Source organism: Rhamphochromis longiceps, linkage group LG14 (assembly GCF_057381845.1).
Source record: "Rhamphochromis longiceps isolate RC_006_pf linkage group LG14, R_longiceps_female_GT1.1, whole genome shotgun sequence".
In the NCBI taxonomy this organism is placed as follows: Eukaryota; Metazoa; Chordata; class Actinopteri; order Cichliformes; family Cichlidae; genus Rhamphochromis; species Rhamphochromis longiceps.
The window spans coordinates 15,771,904-15,797,480 of record NC_140570.1 but is presented as its reverse complement, the minus strand read 5'-3'; the positions used below and the strand labels follow the sequence as shown (position 1 = coordinate 15,797,480).

General features: G+C 41.9%; 1 protein-coding gene across 1 annotated transcript; it reads left to right on the top strand.

Annotated features, from left to right (window-relative positions):
* The first annotated feature begins 203 nt into the window (after positions 1–203).
* golim4a (golgi integral membrane protein 4a) lies at positions 204–24,249 on the top strand. The gene is made up of 16 exons (XM_085379542.1): positions 204–900; positions 11,443–11,517; positions 11,750–11,799; positions 11,946–11,999; positions 12,182–12,332; positions 16,686–16,768; positions 16,894–16,977; positions 18,448–18,567; positions 18,692–18,958; positions 19,319–19,605; positions 19,761–19,831; positions 19,962–20,041; positions 20,388–20,594; positions 21,040–21,108; positions 21,302–21,379; positions 23,122–24,249. Exons 1-16 carry the CDS (start codon positions 714–716, stop codon positions 23,257–23,259), a joined length of 2,001 nt encoding a protein of 666 aa, XP_085235668.1. The 5' UTR covers positions 204–713; the 3' UTR covers positions 23,260–24,249.
* Positions 24,250–25,577: the final 1,328 nt, after the last annotated feature.

Genomic DNA, 25,577 nt, shown 5'->3' with positions numbered 1-25,577 from the left:
TTTTATAGACTCACAGTTAACTTTAAGCCTCATTAAACGCTACATTTTTTTTTGGGGGGGGGGGGGGGGGGGGGAGTCCTATCTTTCCTCCTTCACATTCCTCGTTGCTTTTTTGAGTGAGCTCTCTGGCGACCAATATAATAAAAGCAGCACTTACGGGGCGGGAGCAGGGAACTTTACCATTATTTCGGAGGAGGGACTTCCTATAGCGCTGCAGTTGGATGGCAGGGAGCCGCTCGGCTGACACGTAACTGAAGTTAAAGGTGCTATGAAGGCCTCGTCGTGGACCCAACTTTTAACTTCTCTGTAAGCTTGCCCGAGTCACGTCAGAAACTCTGCAAGAGAGGAAGATAGACCCACGCAGGACTCGCCCGTCTTATTTATTTTGTTGCTTTTAGAGCTAAAAAGAAGGCAGAGCCAGAGTTTGGCTGTAAGTCAGCCGAAAATCTGAGCGGCTACTTTGAAGTTGCAGAGGGGGGAGAGGGTCGAGATTTGGATGCAGCTCTGCTAAAAAAGACAATAATGTGCCCGAAAGCGAGTATTAGCACGTAGCTTGTGTTTTCTGCGTGGAAATGCTCGGGGTGTGAGGGGAGGGGGAGGTTTCCTCAGTTTCCTCAGTTCTCACCGGGAGGGGGAAAAAGTTGAGTCGGAACTTTCCAGCGGCAGAGACGGGGCTTTCGCGCATAGAAGGCGGGGAGGGGTGCGGGTCCAACATGGGAAACGGGGTGTGCTCCCGGAGGCAGCGGAGGATCTTCCAATGTCTCCTTCTGGTCACCGTGGTCTGCGGGGTGATGTACGGGGGCATGATGTCGTACGAGATGCACAAACAGCTCAAGAGGACGGAGGCGATGGCACTGAAGTATCAGCAACACCAAGAGTCGCTGTCGGCACAGCTCCAAGGTAAACACGGGGGCGGAGAGGTGATCGAATGTTTGTCCACAGCTGACACGACGTTACGTGTCACGCCAGACTCCGTGGATAAAACTGCATTGTCATTATTGTCGAACATGCTGAAACACCCTTACATCTTTTAAAACAAATTGGAGGACTTGATATTACTTTACTTAACAAACTTAAGTTCGGCGTTCATTTAGCACCTTAAAAACCAGACTGGGTTACAAAATGTTTGTATAGACGTGTTTAAGGTTTTAAATAAAAAAAAATAAAAAAAAGTTCCGTCTTCAACATTCCTGGCTTTATTGTAAAGACTGTGTGCTTTACTGGTAATGTTAATAGTCAATTAAATATTTGGATCTTTGGCACACAGCAAAACTGAGAAATTTGATCAATCTGAGATAGTTAATGATAAAAGCGTCCTGTAGACAAACGAATCACTATATTAATCAGTAATAACAGTACTCATTAGCTGAGACCCCATGAAAACCAGTTGTAAACTGAAAAGAGACAGATTTCCCAGAAACATCCTAACTTTCCTGCCACATCTGATCTAGCTGGATTAGAGAAATGATACTTCAGTAAAGCCGCCAATAAACTGGTGATGGCTCCTGATCTCCTGACAATGAGATGAGCATATTTGCCTTTTAAAAAAATGTTTTAAAAGCATATTTGCCTTTAACGAGAGTTCATTTGTTTTTCCAGAGGTGCAGTCAAAGTGAAATTAGCCCCGTCACTTCCTGCAGCTGTGGTCAACTGAGGCTATTACAACACAAGCGCTGGTTGCAGTCACTGTATTTTAGCTGTATTCCTAGAAGTCTTAGAGCTCATTTTGTCTTTGTTTTTGTTTTTCTTGATGTTTAGCCACCATGGTGCAGGATGTTGTTGCCATGCTGGCATCCTTGACTCTCAGGTAATCGCTGAAACTAAAAAGCATTACGTTGGAGAAAATTCCCAATTGTGCCCCAGTTATTCCAGAGGATCACATCAGATTCGATTTTGCCTTAAACTTGTACGTTCATGAGCAATAAGGAGTAATTTCCCACAGATTGCCGGAACTTCTAAACACTGTAATGAGCAACATAGTGATACTCAAGTTCCTGCTATAAACGTGGCCTTTAAGACAATGCGCTCATCAGCACAGTTTGTTAGCTTACTTGACAGAAATCCATACATTTGCTTGTCATTTCTGATCATTTGAGTAAAGAGCACCCATATTAACAAAAGTGCCCAAAACCTTATGGAAGACTGGGAGTTCCCCTATCTTGATACCAGATACAGTATACCTATTATATCTAGCTGGTCACAGTATATCGCCACTCTGTTTCTGGTTATACCAGTATTACAGGGGGGTGGATGTATTTCCACAGACCTGAACTGAAGAATGACTAAAGGGATCTTCTTATGTCAGCGAAAGCATCAAAACTTAACACAAAGCAGTTCTCTTTACCTTGAAGACAAAACACCCCCTGGACCATATTCAAATGCATGCAGACTTCTAGAACTGACCGGTGAAAGATTTAGGGCAGCTTCACGGTATGGCAAACCGATGGGTAATAGGGAAAAATGGCTTACCGGTACTTGTTTATTGTTGGATTAAAGGCTGGATTACATTGTCAGGTTCTGAGTCTGAGCTGAAAGCCTGACACACTTCTTTGCTTCCTGATGTGGGCGCAAACAAACCTTGTTCTGAAAAGCCATGTAGGAGCGGGCTCTTTGCCCATCGGCTAATTTTAAACTCATGGCATAATGGCAAGGCCCGAAACCTCACATCCTGTCAGCACAGCAGCATGTTCACGCACGCTTATATGGAGGAAGCACTCAGGGTACTGCCGAACAAGATTGTTAAAATGTTGTGAAAGTGGGGTGAAGTTCCTGAAGTTGGGCCTTTTAATAAAACCCTTCTGCTGCTAGTAGATTAAGATGCAATGAAGGTCTTTTAATGTGAACGTATTTGTGTGTCTCTATTTACTGGAAAGCAGATATAGTCCATATCTACTGATTTTCAGGACCACACATTGAAGCTTTTACTGCTATTTTTTATGCTTAAGGTGTTTCCAAATAATTGCTGGATTTGTGCCAATAAAGCCTTGCTCTACTGGCAAATCAATTTGCAACAGGAGACTGTTTAGAGGTATAGACCTTGCTAATTCTTCTGTAGTGTCATGACAGTATAGGGTGCTGTATGAGGAATCCACTAAGTTTTTTAACAAGGTATATTTACAAGGCCTAGGCTAAAAGTTCATCGTTGAGAATGCAAAAGCTTAAAAGAAAAAAAAAATTCAGGCAACAGATTACATCACATCCAGTGATGTCATCCATAACAGGGTCCTGCAGTGTACCAGCATACATTATGTAGATTTCAACTTCCTGTAGCTCAGCTCTCTCCTGCTTGTGCGCCACACCCATAACTATCATTGTGAAACAGTGCATCGTTCAGCCAATCACAAAGCCACTTGACAACCACAGCTGACTACAGATTGCTGTTTTTCTGGCCCTATATTTAGAGGTTGGTTATAGCTTGAGGGGTGGGGGCAATGTGAGGGTTGTGAGCCAGGCACATTGATTCCCTGTTATCCACTGCAGCCACAGGCTGGCAGTCATCAGTCATTTAAAGCACTTTAAGTCTTTAACAGGCACTTTGTGGTTATGCGTGCACGCTGACAAATGTGTCACTGTGATTTAACAACCGGCCCTATTTCCAAAGAAGTTGGGATGGCGTGTAAAAGCGTCAGTAGAAACAGAGAGCTGTTATTTACTAATCACCTACATCCTGTATTTAATTGAGAGCAGTGCAAATGGGAGCTCATGAAATATTTAAGATTTAAAATTTAATGTTTGTTTTGATGCTCATTTTGATGAGCGCGAGCTTCGATGGCACTGACACGTTTCGAGAAATTGCGTGTTTGTCGCAACACGTCGTCTTTTAACAACACGTGGTGAGCTTTTGGGAGCTGAGAAGCTGCAGTTTTGAAACCAAAATGTTTCAACATTCTTGCTTAACATCTACAGTTTGAGGCCTTGATAGTGACAATGGGTGACATGCAATATTTAGCTCTTTGGCTTTTGATGTTGTAAATTTGCAGCTGATCGAGGGCCTGTATATACTGTGTACACTATTTTACTCTGTTTACAAGTAGCTCAAGAACATTAATGTGAACTGTAGATATCAACATATTTTACATCCTTTCAATGTTACCTGTAGACTCAAAAAACAAACTTGATGAAAAAGAAAATCTTGTGGGGAGTAAATACGCAAACATGCCGTGTTTCTTTGACCTAATATCACTTCCTGGATCAGGTCATGTGTCTCACAGTCTTTCTGAGTTCCTGCCCCTGTAAGGCCTGACCTGATTGTAACAAAGAGTGACTTGTAAAATAGGTTACCCGTCAAAGACATTAGTCTTGAAGTTTGCAAAACTTAGTAGCAGACAGTTAGTTCCAGCGCACATAAAATATTCAATCAACACTTTTTAGATTCTTGGGACATGCATCTGTGTTGAACTTCACTCCTAAACCTAATTGGTCTGTTGTGTTTGTATGTCTGGTGTGTATGTGTGTATACACAATGGAAGTAGGAATGTGAACCAACAAAAACGCCACAGAAAATTTTTTTCCTGGCCCACATTTCCTTTTCAACACCCTGAGCCAAATCTAACTGATCTTATCCTCGCCACATCTAAACCAGTAGGTCAATAAATGTCACCACCATAGAAGGCCCCCTTGTTCTTATCTACGCTCAAACCACACTGTGTTTCATCGGTCTGATGGGGAGATGCCCCGATCTGATGTTTGGATCAAATATCGGATTGATCGTAAGTCAAAAAGCTGTATCTGTGACAGTGGCCTGAACTGTGAGGTCGGTGAATTCAGTTCTGAGTTGTTCTCCGTTTACTACGCCACGTGCCACCAACACTGCCAACAGCAGAGCTAATGTAGCATGGAGACAGCTAACAACAAAAGAGTCAACAGTCTGTGGCCATTTCACACTTGTAGCACACACCAGCAGCTCTTTGTATGTTTGCGTTATTGGCCCTCCTCCTGTAGCTGCTCTCTCTTTGCTGTAAGCCTGTTGCATGTATATATGTACATGCTAAGTGAAAGGCCCACGATAGCAGTGAAGTGTGTAGATGCTAAGCAGAGCTTTGCAGACTCACCTGTACATGTTGTAACTGCGCTACAACCACTTAGAGTATTAAAAAATGTGGAACAGCCAGTTATGTGGCCTGCTCTGGTTTTTATTTGTGCTGTTGCTTATTCTTTAGCTCCCCCCCCGTGGCAGAGAAGACAGAAGTCATATTATACAAAGAAGTTCTTTGTAGTGGATCCAGGTTTTCAAAAGCAATGAAAACTCTCCATTGTGCTGTCTTTGCTTTCCTTGTATGCTTTTATGACATTTGGTTTTTGACTTTTGACAGCTGAAGTTGTTTTTTGTGTGTTTATATTCTGGACCTACAGCACTATTTGTTTTTAGGTGGCTAAGGTTCAGGCCTATGTGATACTCATTGCTTCTTTGAATGTAAATTCATCTGCACATTGCTCGATCACTCTTCTATTACAGTACATAATATTCTGCCAGTAGATATAAGGCACTTTTCATGCCCCTGACAGTACGTGTAGTGAGTCTGTTTTGAAATCTTTTCTCTGTACCGTGTTTCAGTACAGTTAGCAATTGTTTGAGATCTATTAGCTCTGAGTTGACCACAAACAATTTAGTTTCTCTCGTGATGGGAAACCAAGTATAAATGCAAACCACAACATCACTCATTATGGCCTGAGCTCTACAGGGAATCAGTACAGTGCTATAAATTAAGCTTTAGACTCCAGTTGTTTGTCGCTCTAGCCCAGCCCAGTTGGCCCACAGTGAGAGTGTAGCCTAGCTGAGCTCATCTAAGAAAAACATAGCCTCATCTTTGGCACTGCTGAGGAGGTTCAACGCCTCAGAGGAGCGAAATAAAATCCAATCTGGTGAGGTTTTAGACAACCACCTGATCAGGCGTTGATGAAAGAAACTTCGGGAAAGTTTGTTCACTTCTGCTTTACTGCCATTAAGCGTTATATGCTACTTATTCAGAACTGATCCCGGCAGCATTATAACATGCGAGTCACAACTTAAACTTATTGTATTCTAAAATCCGATGAGGAAAGACCAGAGAGTCTGTTGGGAAACAGATGGGATTACTTTAACTTCTGCATGAAAAAAAACAGCAAGTGGTGCAGCATGAACTGTTTATCTAAATGGAATCAAATGAGCACACTGTACAGAATCATAAAAGGTATTTTCTTTTTATACACCAGTGCCATAAAAAATGTTCTCACAACGCATAATGAAAAAAGTGGATATAACCACTTTAAAGCAACATTGAGAGTAAAAACGTGGTGAGCTGAATTGTGCGGGTGACTTTTGTTGTCATTACATTGGCTTTTCATATGATAGAAGCAGGTTTTTTGTCCTCTTGATAGTTAGGTACCTTTATTTACACTAGCGCTGGTCTGTTAGGATCAGCTTTCCAGTTTCTTTGAGCTTCGTTTTACTCTCTTGTTAATTTCCTGTCCCTTCTTCTTTTACCCCTATCCTTCTTTCCTTTTGCTGCCCTCATGATATTAAAACTAAATATAGATGTAGCGAACAGTTATCTTGGAATCTGTTGAGGTGGCACTCAGAGGGAAGAATAGCCACATCATCAGTTTCACTGCCCAGCCCCCAGTGGAAAGGAATAAGTGAAGATTTAATGTTCAGAGTTCTTGTTTTAACAGTTAAATCACATGCTGCCTGAAGACCAGAACAAATGGGGTTTTTTTTTGCCTGTCCCGTTTGGCTCTTTTGCCATCAGAATTATTGTCTAAAGGCAAAGAAAGATGCCCAACGGAATAACTTTACCAAATCGACCAACCCAGCCTTGCCGTATTGGTCTATATGATTCGCCTTTTATTGTTTATTTTATTTTAACCTGCTAAATACGGGACAGACTTGACTGGGGAAAAGAAAGGGGAGAAAGAAAGAGGGAAAGAAAAACAGCGGGGAAGAGGAACGGTGATAAAGGGCAAAAAACCCAAAAAACAACAAAATAAGCAGACAAAAAATACATGTATCAATCACCTGGAACACCTGTTGAGAAAGAAAAAAGAGAAAACAAGCAGGAAAAAAAGAGCAATAGAATAAACAACATCACGATGATCTATGGGAATGTAACGGTAAATACTAAATATTAAACATTATTGTGCAGCACGTCAGATCGACAGCGCACAGTGTGCTTTGAGGTAGGAGCCAAAAAGGGTGTAGTTTGTGTGTGTGAGCACCCGTGTGTACACCTGTGAGCATGTAATGATCTGTTAGAGGGTGTGGGGGGGCCACAGCCCCATCCTCCAGGGCTTGAAGCAGGTATGGAGGAGATCAAGGCTCCAGACATCCAGAGGCCCCCAGAACACAAGAGACTCAGGAAGACCAACAGAGGGGCAGCCGCGCCACTGTCCCAGAAAGAGCTGACGAGAGTCCCAGATGAGGGGTCACTCAGCAGCCGCGGAGCAGAAGCCAGGGGGGGTTGCAGTGACGCGCCCGTGAGCTCCGCCGGCAGCCAGCTGTGCCAGAGTGACCGAGCCCCAGGCCGAGGGCACCTCACCCCTGAAGTGGCCCGAGCGAGCTCCAGGCCCCGACAAGCAGCCCCGGAGTGAGCCGGTGGGTACCCAGACGCCCATCCCCGGACACAAAGAACCACCAATGCACCGATGTCTGAGGGCGTCTGCCACTGGCAGGGGGAGTGGTGGGGGGAGATAGGCCTCCATACCTTGAAGGGCCTGAGATGTCCCCAGAGAGGTGGCGTCTGATACCCGACCTGACATATAGACACAGACATACAGGCACACACAGATACAAACATCCATTCCCACCCTCATGCTCTCATATGCAATTACATGCAATATATATATATATGCAATCACCCAACGTGGAGACAGACATAAAGAGACGCTGTACACACAATCACACTCCCCAAGCGTACTCTAAGCCCCGGGTCTAGGTACCCTTGCCCCTGGAAGGGGAAACTGCACCCAGACCCAGGTAGTGTTACCCTTTTCCCTGGGGTGGAGAGAAGCAGACTGCCCCGGCTCGGCAGCAGCAGGGAGGCCCCACATTCCAGACCCCAATCAGACGGCCAACTCCTCCTCCTAGCCCCCCCGCTCCAACAGGCAGCAGAGAACAGGGGTGTGTGAAGACTCCAAACCTGACCAGAACAAATTAATAGCGGTACAGTCAGATTCCAACGTGAGACGCTGTCCAGTTGTCAGTAGCTTCCTACTGAAATGTGTTAAATAGATGTAATGCATTTAGTGAAAAAATAAACTGAGGTTAATGGCAAGTTAGAAAATGTGTCCAAGTTAGAAAATGCCTTCACGAGTTGCCTCAAGAACTGACCAAAGCTGACTCGCAAGAAATAAACCTGACATTTCTCAGTATGTTGCACTGCTAACAGTGATCGAGGACTACTTATGCTGCTTTGTTCACAGTCGGGTTGCTTTTTGTTTCTCTGATTTAGAAAAGATGAGGATCATGAAATGGGGAGGAATAGGGAGATTATGGAGAGTTCAGAGCAGCGGTCCCCAACCCCCGGGCCTCGGACCGGTACCGGGCCGCGAGAGTTGAGGCTCAGGTGTGAAATGTATAGTTTTCAGGGTTTTTATCGGTTTTCAGCGTTATTTTGTTATCGTTTTTATCGTTTACTCGGTTTTCCTGGGTCTTTTCACGTGTGTTATGAATAAATTTTCTTTTTTTCGGTACCGGTACTAGTTTTATTTTGTTGTATTTATCCGCGACACCTTAAAGGCCGGTCCATGAAAATATTGTCGGGCATAAACCGGTCCGTGGCGCAAAAAAGGTTGGGGACCGCTGGTTTAGAGGATAGCTGGAGAGGTAAGAAGTGAATCTAAACAGGTACTCAAGCTTTTAGAGCATGAAGAGGATAAGACTTTTATAAGACTATTCTTTTCATATTCTTTTAACAAATACAGCTGAGGTCAGGAGTTTACATACACTTATCAAGGACATGAATGGCATGGTAATTTGGGACTTTTAATAATTTCCTTGAACAAAAAAACAAGTGTGACTTCATTTAGGATTTTCTCTAATCCACACAATGTCAAAATTATACATACTGTCTTAAATATATACATATACTCAAAGTGCTGACAGTTCTACAGTATATTTGCCATGGTCAAGCGCTAACTCCTCAGTAGTGATCACAATTGACTACTGGTAATTTCTCTCTGCAGCATAGAACAGATTTGTTTGACACCTTATTGGTTTGACCAATATTCAGAACAATGAGAAAGTCCAAAGAACTCACTGAAGATCTAAAATTGTATTGTAGAAACAACCCAGGAACCAGCAAGGCTCAAGCCTGCCATGAACTAGAAATTGCCAAATCGCCATAGACTGAGAGTATGGGAAGAAATAAAGAAACTGCTGAGAAAAGTTTTATGATGAGACAAGACAAAGACCTAGGAATGCTGTATCAGCTTTCAAGCATGGTGGTGGTAGCATTATGCTGTGCGGCTGCTTTGCTGCCTGTGGTAATGGTATTTTGCAGAAAGTGGATGGGATAATGAGGAAGTTTGACAACATCTAAATTCTTCAACTTCACCTCAGATCAACAGCTAGGAAGTAGAGATGGACCGATCCGATATTACGTATCGGTATCGGTCCGATACTGACCTAAATTACTGGATCGGATATCGGAGAAAAATAAAAAATGTAATCCGATCCATTAAATATCACGAAAGCACCTCACAAAACTTGCAACACGCCGTAACTCACCTCAGAACGTTAGCAGTCGGAGCAGTATGCATCACGTGATAGAGCGGCTGTGGCATGCGGGACCTGTCGGTGGTCTGGATAGCATTTGGAGCTTCGCTAGCAACCCGGCATTTCATCTCCGACAAAGTTATCCCCGAGAGAAGTAAAGCAAGTGTGTAAGTCCATCTCTGAATGTTTGTAAAGCATTCCTGCGTTAAGCTTAACAACTAATATATGGAGCGACTGCCTCTCTCTCTCTCTTGCTGCTACTTCAATCATGAAACTGCTTAACGATCAGCTGATCGGCTTTTCTGTCACGAGTTCGTGTCTCTAGTTTACTTTTGGCCCACTTTGCACCAGAAAGAGGAAACCAGCGGCTGAACAACAGCAGCACGTTTAAGCTCGATAAGCTGTTGTTAGAATTTATTTAATATTACTTTCTACTCGAGGATCTTTTTCTACGTAGCTGACGCTGGTAACTGTGCAGGGGCGGATCTAGCAAAGTTTAGCCAGGGGGGCCGATAGGGCATTAACAGGGAAAAGGGGGCACAAAGACATACTTTTCTTTCTTATTCTCATTTAAAATGTCTAGCTTTTAATAAATAATTATCTGACACCCAAAGTTTTAATTTGATGTAAAATGAATAGAAGTCAATTACTGTATATAGTGACTATTAAGTCTAATATATATACCCTAGTAAGATATAGTACTTTTTCCTTTGGGAAGGTACCATCTGTGCAGTCTGCAATTTTGTTGAAGAAAGATGTTGAATCTATTTAATATTGAGGGGTGGTTTCCTATTTTTTATTTATTTATTTTTGTTGTTGCTGGGAGTTGGAACCCTATTAGTTAGGTTGCTTAATATTTATGCTAAGTACTCTTTAAAATACCAGAATAGGGAGGATGGTGTAGGTTTAAGTTTATTAGATTGATCAGTATTGCTGAACTATGAAATTTTTTTTTTTTTTGCATACAGGTATAACAGAATAGCTTTAGTGTAGTTGTTGTTTTAAACTTGAGTATGAACTTATACAAAATGCAGCAAGATATTTAAAAAACAGTTTTGTTGATTAAAAAACACTATCGGATTCATATCGGTATCGGCAGATATCCAAATTTATGATATCTGTATCGGTATCGGACATAAAAAAGTGGTATCGTGCCATCTCTACTAGGAAGTTTAAATTTTGAGGGAATATTGTGTTCCAACAGGACAATCATCCCAAACATGCATCAAAACTGTTTTTGTAAGGGATAAAGCTTCTACAATGGCCTTCCCAAAGCCCCAACCTCATTGTTTTTTGTCGACTACACTTAAAAGCCCCTTAAAAAGTTAAAGATATGTGCTGGGAAAAGAAGAGTTCAAAGAAATCACCGAAAGACCAAAATTATCAGACATTCGTGCTCATGAATGTATGTAAACCTCTATTTGCAAATGTATTCTCAGTATATCTGCATACTTAGCAGCAATAGAATGACGGTGTGTATGTAGTCAAATTTTACCCAGAATACTTTGCTCCTGCACTGACCTACTTCCCCATGCTTTGAATATTGCTTGATGTAGACTGTAGATATCTACGTCAAGCTAGTTTGCTAAGAAAATTGCCAAAAGGATCTTCACTTCACTTGACTAATGTTGAGGTTGTTTTTGCAGTCCAAGTGTTGGTATTGGAGCTTTGTGTTTGGTTTGCTGGTCCAGATAGATGTCAAAGCACTCACTAATCCTTCCCTTAATTCATCCCCTCCATGTTTCCTGTAGTGGTGTATGAGCATCGCTCCAGGTTGGAGAAGAGTCTTCAGAAGGAGAGGTTGGAGCACAAAAAGGCCAAAGACGGTGAGAAAAGTAGCATGTACACTCAGTCTCGACTTAAGGAATTTGTCCGTATTGAGGAGTTTGTGCTAAAGTAAATATTAGACTGCAGTAGAGTCAGTTTTTAAGACAACATAATTATTGAGTTTAAATTTAAGAAAAAATTTCTGCAAAATAGTGCATCTATTTAAATTGTAATCTCAAGTGTAAATTTGGTTTCAATTAGCTTCTTTTCTGTTGTTTTTGTCTTTTTCAGATTATCTGGTTTATAAGATCGAAGCGCAGCAATCATTGAACAGAGAGAAGGTATCTTTTGTACACTACAGTGTTGCTTTTTTATTTGTTAGTTGGCTTCTTTATTTTGTCTGCTTGAGATATCTGTGCAGAACTTGTGTGCAAACAATTATCTCTTTTTTTTTTTTTTTTTTTTTTTTTTTTAAATCCTCTAACAGCAAGAATCAAACGGCAAATACAACTCCTTACAAGTCCAACATCAGATGTTAAAGGTCAGAAGCCCAAAACACACATAGATACACTCACTTATCCTCTGGTTTTCTTCTTCCTTTTAACACAGACATCCTCATATTTAACCTTTCTTCCTCTTATCCAAACAGACAAATTCTTCCTGGCCTTTTGTCCCTTTTTTGTAGTTTTTGATGTTATGTTTGTAACAAGAGCTTTCCTTCAGAATCAGCACGAGGACCTGAAGAGGCAGTATTATGATCTGCACGAGCAGCACCAAGTCCAGGGCAAGGATCACAGCCGGCTGCTGGGTGAACACAAGGAGCGCTACGATAAACTTCAGGAGGCCAAAGAGATAGAAGTCTCCCAGCTCAAAGGTAATGACTTGTGCCAGGTTTCTGCAAACAAACACTGAATGAAACAATGTAAATATGAGTGTAAGAAAGTTAGCTTTTATTATTAGCTCATCCGGATGATGAACTGATGAGCTAATGCCGCAGCGGGGTGGACGAACTTTTTTCAGTATTTAGCAAAGTCATTAACATCAGAGTCTGTGTGACATCATAACTGCACAGAATGATAAAGAACTTTTATGAATTAGATTTCCACATTAGCAGGGCATGGTTTGGGCCTTCTTATCACCATAGTGCTAACATCAGTTATATGGTCAAATGCAATGACCTGCTGTTCACATATTGTCATGCTTTTTATGGTGACCCATGTAGTCACACTGTACTCCTGAACTCAAACCCTTTAATGTGCTGGTTAGGGCTGGGCGATATATCGAGCTTTTAAAAATATCGATATATTTTCATACGAGATATAAGATGTGACAATATCGTTTATATCGATATAGTCTATGTTACGTTATGATTATACTTGTGGAGCCGCAGGTTTGCCTCTCTTTCGTCCACTTTTGTCTCTACGCAACGTTACTCGGCCTCGCCTCTCCTTCACTGAACACAACTCCGCCTCCCCCATAGCTTCACCTGCAGGCAATGACAAGATGAAAGCGGAAAATCTCCGTTAGCGAGTTACCGTGCGTGGGGCTGGACGGCGTCAACGTGTTAGCGAGCTAACCGCGCTAACGACATGCAGCCAGGAGGGGCTGCACGGCCTAAAATCCTTTCATTTTCTCAAAAATCGACAGTGCGCCTTATGTATGAATTCTTGTTGTGCTTACTGACCGCGAACCGATTTTATGTGGTACACAGCGCTCAGCAATCTGTCAAAAAATGTTTTAATATGACTTTGCTAAGCTACGGAGCTGCACCGCTTGATGGATTGTCGGAGTGTCACTACTAGTGATGGGTCGTTCGCGAACGAAATGGCTCTTAGAGCCGGCTCTTTGAAGTGAACGACGCGAGCCGTCACCTTATCGCGAGCCGTCACGTGGGTTTTTTTTTTTTTTTCTTTCTCTCAGCCTCTCTCTCGCACTTTTTTTCCGCTTCACTCTGCACACGAGCCTTGTGCTTTACGCTGGGCAGAGGGGGGAGGGGCGGTAGTTACACTCAGTAGCACAGGAACAGAGCCAGAGAGAGAGAAAGAGAGGCAGGGACAACAACATTAGAAAGGTATAGTAATCATCCACAACTATTTTCGGTTGCAGATGATAAAGGATTGAGAAAGTTTATTCATGCAGGTCCATATGACAGAGAATATGCATGTTCTTTTAGTTTTCATATTATAATTTATATTTAATTGTGTTGTGGTTTGCAGTGTTTTGTGTTCTTTTCACTTTAAATTTGTGAAAGGAAAAAGCTGAAAATTTAAATAGTTAAAAGTTGAAATGTGAATAGTTGATTTTTGTATTATATGATTTATTTATTACATTTTATGTGGAGTGAATAAATAAAAGTATATTTACGGTGGCCCCTAGAGACAAAGCACATACAAACTTCAAATCACGTACGAACTCTGAAGCATGTACAAACTCCAAAACACGTAAAAACACGTACAAACTCCAAAACACGTAAAAACTCCAAAAACACGTAAAAACACGTACAAACTCCGAAGCACGTAAAAACTCAGAAGCATATAAAAACTCAGAAGCACATAAAAACTCAAAACACGTACAAAAGACAACAGAAGTGCTCCAGGATGCTGGGCGCAGTGTTGAGCCTTTGTTATCTTGTGGCTACACAAGCCAGCAAGTACCAACGACCGGATTTGGTGTGTGGTAATAACAGGTAAATGAACTTTTTTTTAAATTATTTGAATATATATATGAGTGCCTGTGTATAAATATACAAACAATACACACATGCTTTCAATTGTGTAATTTAAGTGATCTAGTAGCTCTGCTTTGGAAGTTCAGTTCATGCTAGAAATGTGTTTTGGAGTTTGTACGTGTTTTGTCTCTAGGGGCCACCGCATATATTTATATATAAACATATATAAATAAAACCACTTGTTTTTACGTTAGTAATTCCTTTTGTGCATAATTTTATATTATTGTTAATAATAAATTAATTAAAGCAACAAAACAACCTGAAGAGCCGGTTCGGAGCCGAAAGAGCCGGCTCTTTTTAGTGAGCCGAACCGAAAGAGCCGGATCTCTAAAAAGAGCCGGAAATCCCATCACTAGTCACTACCCGATCCGTACCGGAAACCCGATCGGTACCCCGCATGCGCAAATCTTACGTCACTTCCTCTCTTTGCGACATTCAATATATTTGAATGATGCGGTTAGCGCCCAGTTAGCTCCTAGCATTTCTCAACAGCTCTGCCTTCTTTTCGACTGCCCGGGACATTTAGACAATGGATAATCCGTATACAAAGAAATTCATGCTTTTCTCCTCAACAGAGAGCGTCCCCCGATTGAGCAACAGCGCCGTAAAATAAGAAGAATGGCGCCTAATTACAGAGTTAATAATGCAGACTTTGTAATATCTCACGTGTAGATTCTTCAGCCAGATGAAGTGTTTACTGACAATTGACAGTGATAGCGCACATCATCATCACTATTCCAACAATCCTCTCCTCACAGACAAGCATAAACACGCTCGACTATCGCTAAATCAGATTTAACACACGTTTGTAATGACGATAATTCAGTTTATAATAGGGTTTATTCGCTCGGTCAGCAGGTGGCGATATCCTCGTACACTGGGGAGTAAACTGCCATTAAACGAACAGAAGAAGAAGAAAACATCTGCACATGCGCGGTACGGATCGGATAGACCCGATTTGTACGGTCAGACTTTACACATGCGCAGTAAGGATCGGAGAGTCCTGATCCGTAACTTTCTTTTTATTTTTCGTTTTTGTCTACATTGTACTGAAATGCTTCATTATTGCAAACATTTTAAGATATACTTGTTATTCTTAACATCTTAACAGATACTCTGACCCATAACTATCGTAAAACGCTACGACTGGAAGTAGAAACCTTTCGCGCATGCGGGGTACCGATCGGGTTTCCGGTACAGATCGGGTAGTGACACGGAGGATTACGGCTACCGAGGAGGAGCCTCGCGGAGTGATACGTACTGTGTGTGTATAAGGACCACAAATGGCACCTGTTCAGAGACGTGGTGCAGCTGTGAAATCTGTCTCTTTGTTATTACGCTCAGCGTCTATTAGTTTACATTTTCACAGCACAATTGTGAGCTTTTTGTTATGCACAAAAACAACATTGTTTTCTTTTATTTATGGACCATGATTATTTAATAAATGCTGATAATTTATTTTTGAGTAATTTCTTCATGTACATCTACGCTGTATATAAATAAAAGTGCCCGCGTGACATCTGGGACACAGTGTGACTAAGAACTCTCTTTTTGTTCTTAACTTATGGCTTTAAAAAAAAATCGAGATATATATCTTATATCGCCATCCAGCTAAAAAATATCGAGATATGAATTTTGGGTCATATCGCCCAGCCCTAGTGCTGGTGAACAAGAGTGATTTCTCCTGGATGTGACCGTTTTTCAGCCTTCTTCACTTTACATTGGATTTTAATTCTCGCTAATTTATATAGCTGCCTTTTACTGTAAAATTGATCTTTTCTAGCTCGACAAATGACATCACGTCTCTGAGCCTAGGATACGACTATAACAGAGATGCAAAAGAGAAAAATTTGTATTGCAGAGAAATGATCTTCAGGGGAACAAGTGGAACCACAAATAATAGCAATGAAAAAGCCCACATTCATCCAGGTCCCTGAACCTTACGCGTGTTCCTGAAGGAGCAGTCTAAAACCTGTGCAGGTTACAGCAGGAATAAAACATCTGCCATGACATCTGTCACATTGGTCCATTAATACATTTTGGACAACTGTATGAGAACCTGGGTGTAGTTTATGACTGAGGACAGCTTTTTCCCACCATTGATCCGTCAGCATGATTCCAAGCTCGCACTCTCTGGCAGTTTTGTCTAGTATCCAGGGCCGTCAGCGTGTCATATTTTGAGTATAAGTGATTTTTTTCCACTTTTACTCTGTCTCCATCTCCTGACTTAATGACATACTGCATGTAAAATTGCTTTTATTTTCACATTTCTGGACTGCAAAATGATTTTGTCATATTTTACAGTTGAATGGTGTGAAAACAAACGTGGATTTAATTTGCTTTTATAAAATATTCAAATGTTGGTAATATGGAGTATAAGGACAGACAAGTAAGAGTTAATATGACTGGTTGTAATAATTGGAAAGTTATTGCAGGAGAAGTTGTTTGACATGTTTGTTTTTTTTTCTTCTCTTTATTTCTGATTTGTTGCGGTGGCAGAGAGTGTTGTTAACCTAAGAGAGGAAAATAAACAACTGAGGAAAGCCCATCATGACATTCACGTGCAGCTACAGGACGCCCAGGTGAGAAAGACTCTGGACATTTCTTACTTTTCTTCCTCCTGTATGTCTGCACAGATATATTTTTTCTTTCTTGTCATAAATGTGAATGGCTCCTTGGCTCACTTTTGTCGGATTTGCTTGTTCAGATCCACCATCAGGACCTGAAGGCAGCCCACGATCACCTCGCACTGACGCTGGAAGACCACAAGAGTGCGCTGGCTGCAGCTCAGGTAAGGGTTCAGCCTCCTGGTTTACTGCAGTCACTGAGTACAGCAGCTGATTGATGCCGTAGGCAGGGGGGGTTTGTGTGTTTTTTGGCAAATCTATAATTGTCTTTCTCCTTAAGAGTGACCTCTGAACTGCCTGAACAGTTTACTGAATACACTGAGCTCTGCTGATAGATACTCACTTTCATTTCTCTCAATTCCCCCACCTCTCTCTCTCTTTCTGTCTGCATTTACTAATTTGTTTTAAAGCCTGGCCTGCTTTCCATCAGTGCGTTTGCTTGGACACACACACACACATGCATACACGCTCTTTCCTTCACTCCAGGGGGTTTGATTTAGTCAGGGCTGTCAGCGCAGTGCATCTAAAGCACACTGCAGCCAATCAGCCAGAAAGCTATAATGGAGGGAGTGGAGCGAGACGAAGGGACGAGGGAGGAATTTAGCAAGAATTTTTAGAATTTAACCCTCTGGCCTGTTCTGAAAGTATGCGCGTATAAAAGGATTTAACGGTACGAGGGCCAAAACTGAACGGACAGTTTGAAAGAAAGTATCTGTATCACCGCAGGGAAAGCTTCATTTATTTCTTTCCTTTTTTTAAAAAAAAGATGGAAGCTAATTAATGGCTGTACAGGAGGTTGTTTTTGCTATATTTTTTTAATTTATTTTTATTAATATAGCACCTTTCGTAGATCAAAAACTGCTTTACAATAAAGACAAGCATAAAAAATACAGAAAATAAAAACATAGCATCATAAAACCCAAAACTGGTTAAAACCAGTCTGAATAAATGAGTTTTCAGCTGCTTCTTAAAAGAATCAAGACGGCGCAAAGATGGAGGCCACAGCTCTAAATGATTTATCATGGAAGAAGAGGTTTAGGCTTCTGTGTTGCATACATATATACACACTCACTAGCCACTTCATTAGATACACTTTGCTAGTACAGGGTTGCACCACCTTAATGCTTTGTCATTAATTCAACAAGGTGCTGGAAACACTCCTCAGAGACAGCATCACACAGTTGCTGCAGATCCCGTTCACTACATCCCAAATGTGTAGATGTTGCAGCGTTAATTAAGACCTGTGAGACCAGACGGTGTTTTTCCAGTTTTCTATTGTCAAGTTTTGGTGAGCTTGTGTGAGCTGTAGCCTCAGTTTCCTATTTTTAGCTGACAGGAGTGAAACCTGGTGTGGTCTTCTGCAGCTGTAGAACACATTCAGAGATGCTCTTCTGCATACCTTGGTTGTAATGAGTAGTTGTTTGAGTTACTGTTGCCTTCCAGTCACCTCGTGTTTTGCCAACTGTCAGTTGTCAGTCACTGAATATTTTCTCTTTTTCGGACTGTTGAGTTGCTGCCATGTGATTGGCTGTTTAGATATTTTTGTTAGCGAGTAGTTAAACAGGTTTACTTAATTTTGTAATGGTAAAAATGTGTTCTTAATCTTTGCCTTTCTCTTCTCTTGTTCACTTTAGGCACAGGTGAATGAATACAAACAGCTCAAGGAGACCCTGCAAAAGGCGCCCAGCATGGCACAACATGCACAAGCCAACGCACATGAAGATCAGCAGGCTCACTGGAACACTGATTCAAGGGTAATCTGGGATTCTTTGGGATGAAGTAATAATACTGTTTTATTGAGAAAGACAAAAAGTTTACTGTAAATATCAAAAGATCTCAAGATTTCTCTCATGGCTCTCTACTCGGTTGGCTCACCAGGCCAATGAAGCGCACGCCCACTCTGAGGTCCAGTCCCACTCCACTGTAACCCAGCACGCCCCGTCTGAGAAAGACGAGGACAGAGAGGGAGAGGCAGAGAGGAGGAGGGAGCTGGCAGAGGAGGAGATGGCCCAAGCTGGACAGCCTCAGAAGCTGGAGGAGGACCCAGACCAGCTACAGGATGAGCAGCAGGAGGAAGAGCAGGAGCCAGAACATGAAGAAGAGAATGAGAACGCATTGGACCGACGGAAACGCCAGCCACAGATGGTCAGCAGTGGTTTAGACTAAAAGATCTTATCCAAACAGGGTTTAAACAGATCTTGAAGTGGACATCTGTTTCCTGCTGGTATTAGTTAGTTCAGTGTGACTCTGCTTATGCAGTGTTTTTTTTTTTGTTTTTTTTTTTAGCTTTATTGAGGAAACATGGAGAACCCCCCCCCCCCCCCCCCCCCCCCCCCACACACACACACACACACACACACACACACACACACACACACACACACAAAGATTGCTTTATATTTATATCTAAACTTGGCATCAATTCAGTGCGTTTGATGAGCTCTAATTCACTTTTTTCATGCTCTACATGATATTTCCTCTCTCTTGTATTTATAACTCTCTCAGGATCCTCCTGTGAATCTGCATCCGGAGGACCAGCTGCAGCACAAGGTGCCCCCCCAGGTTCAGCATCTAAAGTCAGCCTATGAGCAGCAGCAGGAGCAGCAGCGGCTGCAGGCTCAGAGGGCAGAGGAGGGCAGGCAGATCCAGAGGCGGCAGGAGGCCCTCCAGGCCGAGAGGGAGAGGGTGCTGAAGGACAGGGAGCAGAGGCTGAAGGTGGAGCAGGAACGTGAGCAGCAGCAGCACAGGGAGGCCGACAGACGGGAGCAGATCCTGAGAGAAGAACACGAGAGGTCAGGTTTTAAGGAAACAGAGCAGTCGCAGCGAGTAGTAAACTTTGAACCGCGGCATATTTTCTTATTACATTTCTCCAAATGAATTAATAAAATAGCTTTACAGAAGAACACGTGCCTGTACTTACTTGCACTGTACTCGTCTCGGTTATTAGGAAGAGGACTGAATACGAGAATGTGGACAATGATATTCGAGAAGACGACGGTCACGCTGAGGTTGATGAAGGTGAGATTTGCAGGAAAACGTCTTCCATATTTCTCACTGCACAAATATTCCCTTCAATCATTAGAGCTCACAGAAGCAGCCGGTTGATGGTAGTGGATTTAGTTTGTGTGTTGCGTCTGTGTGTTAACAGAGAGAGACGTTCATATGTTGCACGAGCAGGAGGCGGAGGAGAATCGAGAGACGGATCACAGAGTGCCGCCACATCAGCAGGTGGATGTCTGTCTGTCTGTCTTGCCGTCTTGCTCGCTCCATCTGTTAAAACATCCTCGGGCTCTCTCTGTCCTCCCAGCTCATTCGCTTGCTTAAGATTCACTCATTCAGCCATCCATCAGAACATCGATTCTTTAATCACCCCAGCCCACTTCCATATTCATCTGTTCCCTCTCTATCCGCACTTGTCTGTCAACCTACTGAGCTGGTAAATCTTCTGAATACTAGCCAGAGAATTAATAAAACATTACAGGAAACTGACAGGTTGACAGTTTTATTTCCAGCAAAAACATACTCATTTTATCATATCCACAGCTCTTATTCTAAATTTGTTATTTTGCTATAGGGTGACATAGACGGTGACTTGAACCCTGAGGACGACCCCAACAACCAGGGAGAGGATGAGTTTGACGAGGCCGAGGACGCCCGGCTGCCGCACCGCGCTGCCGAAGCAGATGAAAATGCGGCTGAAGAGGAAGAGGAGCCTGCAGCGCCGGCCCAGCACATTCAAATGCATCAAAACCTCAAACCGACTGTGGAGGAGGAACTGGTGGTGAGTCAGGGGAGGCGACAGTGTATTCAGCATCTGCACACGCAGCTACTGACATTACAGCAACATTACGGGCTGAACAGGAAGATGATTAGAGGTTTTGAAAATGCCAACAATGGAAGAGGAGGGGCTTGTTGGCAGCTTCAGACTAAATTCGTGCACACACACACATACAGAGCTCAGAATGGCATACTGAAGCAAGCCATGAAAGTTTGAGAACTAGAGATGCACTATACAGTATAAAGTGCTGAGCTTTGTGCGGATGTTAATCATTCAGTGAGCTCTTCAGAGAGACCCATTGTTTCAAAAATGTTTATAGCCAGACTGCATGGCGAGGTGCACCTTAATATAAATATATATTAAGTGAGAGAGAGAAACCGCAGGATCTATGATGAAAAGTAAACTTTATATCCTGTTTTAACTTGTTCTGTGATTTGTGTGCATTCAGATAGCTGGAAATCCAGACCAGCAAGAGGACACACTGGATGACCAGTACCAGGAGGAAGCGGAAGATGAGGTAACGTGCATGCTCACACACATGCCTTTCGTACTGAGTGATAGTAGAGTGGTGCAAAACACTTGAATGTAAGACTATCAAAACTAAATGAATATGGTTTAGTATAATATAATGCTGCAATACATTTGCATCTCAGTGTCGTGACTAAAGTTTCATGTTGCAATTCGTAAATGTGGTTTTTCTTGTCCTGAAGGCCCAGGAGGACATAGCTGGTGGACAGAAGAGAGATGAGGAGGGAGAGGATCAATATAAAAAAGAGAACAGAGACCAGGTATGTTCTGTGGGAAAGCAGTCAATCCTCCTTTTCTCAATTCTGAGATTTCCTTGATTCCTCTCCCATCAAATATCGGAGGCGGTGAGGAAAAGTCACAAGGGGAAAGAAGTCAAAGTAACAGGCCAAGTACATGAGCTTTTTTTTAAACTAGGCCATTTTTGATGAAATTCTGAACATGGAGTAATGTTACTACATGTGACATGTAGTCATGCACATGGTTTAATCGTCTTAAATAACTGAAACGTGTGATTTTTAAAAGGTCAAACGTTTAAAGAGTCATCCCCTGCTGTTTGCCATAAAGGTTAAAAGACCTGTGTATCCTGGGTTATAGCTCCTTTCTCCTCTGCCCTCCTCATCTAGGCATGATTTCCAGGAGGGCCGAGGAGACAAGGAGGCACAAATAAGAGAAATAAGAAAAACGTAATGGGTTTCCTGCTTTCAAACAAAGTCCCTTCTGGAAGCAAGTCTAGTCACTCGCTAACCATTTTGGTACTGCGACTATGTAGATTATCTTTAAATTCAGCTATTGCCTGGACATTAAACCTACACCTTAATGTGATGGATCTAAAAATACAGTCTCTTTTTAAAAAAGAAAATCGGAGGCTTTGTTGATGTCAGTGCTTACTTTTTTTTGAAATCAGGATCTACTGGTCATTAGAAGTACTGCACTCCCGTTAAAGCTGCTGCTTGGTTAAGACAGAAAAGTATCGTCCTTAGATCAAAGAATTACGACACACTGTCTGTTAAATAACAATTTCAATGGCTTTACTATTACAGGATGGTTATTTTAAAAATAAAAAATACTCTAAGGTGTTTCCACTGGTCAAGGAGTTAAAGATTTTTCTTCACATCGCTTGAAGTTTACTCTCTGCTCATGCAGTCTTCCCTGCAGCTGAAACCACCAACCTCACAATCCGCTTTACTTCCTAGGCCTCCCGTTTCCCATTTAACCTGCACAAATGTGGAATTCATTTTTATTCCCAGCATCATCACATCAGGTTCCGTTCCACCTCACAAGTAACATCACACCCTGAAACCTTTCCTGGAGGAAAACGGTCGAGGTGCACACAGCGAAATGTTCTGGGTTCACATCCAGAAATATATTCACCTGTGCAGGGATTTACTGGTGTGTAGCTCGAGTGTGTCAGAGCACACTGTGCTGTCTCTGTAATGTAAACCCTGGCCCATGTGACTCACGGTAAATGAGAAAGATAGGATGTCGAGTCAGTCGGAGTGTCGTGTGTTCGCCTGCATTTGATTTAATTTGGCATATAAGGAAGTCTCAATATATGACAAAGTCTATAAGCCTTAATACTCCTGTTATGTGGTATTTTAATTGGTTTGAGATATTTATTCAGTCTTTATAAAGTCTGCAAAACATTGAAACCTTTTGAAAACCAGCCGTCCACAGAGCTGAAATATCCTTGAGAAAGACATCTGACTCCTCACTGTCAGCTGGTCTGTAACTTCTGACCTTGGAGACCGATTAGAGCGATTATCATTTATCATCTTTAATGTTTAATATATTAAAAAAAAAGACTTCATTAAAAAAAATCACATTGATAGACTTATAGTTCATACTGCCACTTACCTCCTCTGCAACAGGAGCTCAGCGGATCTAAGCTTCATTCATGCATCGCTGCACAGGAGGCAAACACTAACTGTAAATGTCTGAAATGATCGTGTTTACATGACTCCTGGTCATTAAATCAGGTTGTGTGCTTGTAATTCGCTTCCAGGATAAAGGTAAAAACCATGAAGGGTCAAGAATGGACGGGGATCACAGAAATGATGCCAAGAATAACGAGGATGTGAATTACGAGGAGGAAGAGGAGGAGGATGCAGACAAGGGAAACGATCAAAGGGCAGAAATGTAGAAGTGCCTTTTTGTTTTGTTTTTTAAAGCTTGCCTATAGTACCAATCAGGGCATTCTTTCCCTTGAATCCCAAAGGAATAGCACCAGCCATCCAGTGAGAGAAAACTGGGATATTATGCTCAGAAGATGGGGGACAATATTTCAAACACTTCTGAGATTTGAAAGGATCAGCTGACACTGTGGAAATGGACAAAATTTGGTGGGTGTAAATGAGATCTATACTGTATAGTTTTTATATAATTTTTATTCATTTAATTTTCCGTCTACTTTCTCGTCTGCCTGACTGCCTGGTAGTTCTTGTTTTTAAGAGCAGGCAGAGAATGTATTTTGTTTATCAAAGTGCTTTGTTTGAGCGCGTGTGTGTGTGTGTAAAGGATGCATGTTTATTCTGATGTCATGATCAGGCCTTCATACATATATATATGTTTCATGCAGACAGTTGTAATCACGGTAGAACTCAAATGTCATTTTCTGTTATTTATTTTTTAATAGGACGAACTCTGACAATCATAAAAAGTGCAAAATTTTGATTTTTAAAAGTCTGTGTTATCGTGATCCTTACCAGTTTTGTAAAGCTGATACATTGGTGCATTAAAAAAAATATCCTGGATATTATTACAGATGCCAATCGGTAAGCCACTTCTGGTGAAGCTGCTCACTGTGACATGTGCCTTTCCGTTCTCCTAAGTCTTTTTAGGTCATTTTACATTTGGAAAATCATTTTTGATGAGGTGGGAGCGAGAAGAGCACACCAGTTGGTGATCCTTAAGCTTCATTCAGCATGGCCTTTAATGGAGAACTATTTCATGTCCACTGCTGATGGGAATTTACTCTTAATTTACTGCAGCTTCTCTAGTCTGCTGGGCAATGTATAGTAAAATAAATGCTGAATATTTGTACATTTGTACACCAGTTATATTTGATACAGAAAAGTGCGGGTTTCATTGTACTGAATTGCTGCCTGTGTGGAATAAAGAAGATTTCACATAATTGTGATTTGTGTAGTCTGATTCTGTATATTCACCTCTTTGAAAATGCGCTTTAAGGTTGCTAATAAGTCGTCAGTGGTGGTTGAGCAATTTTAATACGCTGAGTGAGTGTGAGGAAGGTGGTGGAGGTGTGAGGGTCAATCAGCTTGTTGCAATCATCTAAGACTTCATCTTAAGAGTCTTTCTGAATATTCTGGTAAAAAATTTGTATTATTTTTAAACAAAATTAAAATATAGAAACTACATAAATGATCTAAATTATTATTATTTTATCCATTTGTTAACTTTTGGGTTATTTCAGCTTTGGCTACTCTCACCTACCCTGTTTTCCCATCAGTAGGTCACTTAGGATTTGCACCTTTGATCGATTATCTAACACACAGCTGTCAAACTCCAGGCCTCGACGGCCGGTGTCCTGCAGGTTTTAGATGTGTCCTTGATACAACACAGCTGATTTAAATGGCTAAATTGCCTCCTCAACATGTCTTGAAGTTCCCCAGAAACCTTGTAATGAACTAATCATTTGATTCAGGTGTGTTGACCCAGGGTGATGTCTAAAACCTGCAGGACACCGGCCCTCAAGGCCTGGAGTTCGACACCTCTGATCTAACAGCTTAGTCACACTTGAGTGAAAAAAAGATGCCAACCTTGCAAGTTGGAAAAAATCTGATTGCATTAATCACTTTGCTGTTGGAGACCGATTGGAAGTAGTAGCGACCACTTTCACTTGCAAGGAAATTGCACGGGTCAACTGGTGGGAGGCAGGCTTTCTCTAAACAATCAGTCCGACTTGGACTGAATGCAGTCACTCAGCCAGAAATAACTGTTGTCTAATTTATAAACACACAGATTGCCAACATGTTGAATTTACTCTGAATTACTACGTGACTGAGGGCAAGTCGTCTGTTACACATCAGGGGGTTTGAGTCAACTTGCTGCCAAGTGGTTCTATTGTTGTGTTCCAACATAAAAGCACAGTCACTGAGTGCCTATGCTATTTTGCAGTTAAATCGCAGTTCTGCAGCAACTATATCAGCTGACTTGCACCAAAATTACTCTGAAGATGGCAGCTGACTGCGAGTGGTCACAGACCTGGTCCCCGCCATTTCAAAGGCGATGAGTTTGTTAGTGACCCCATTCACACACACATACAAGCATTTTTTTTTTCAATATAACTCGGGGTTCAGTATCTTGACATTCGAGCCACCCCAAATGGCACAAACATTTTGGTTGTGGTGTGGTCTCCCACTACAGTGTGTATAACCATTACCCCTAGAAATTGTGGGTTGTGTATAAAATGGGTGTAATTCTTAAATACGTAATGCAATA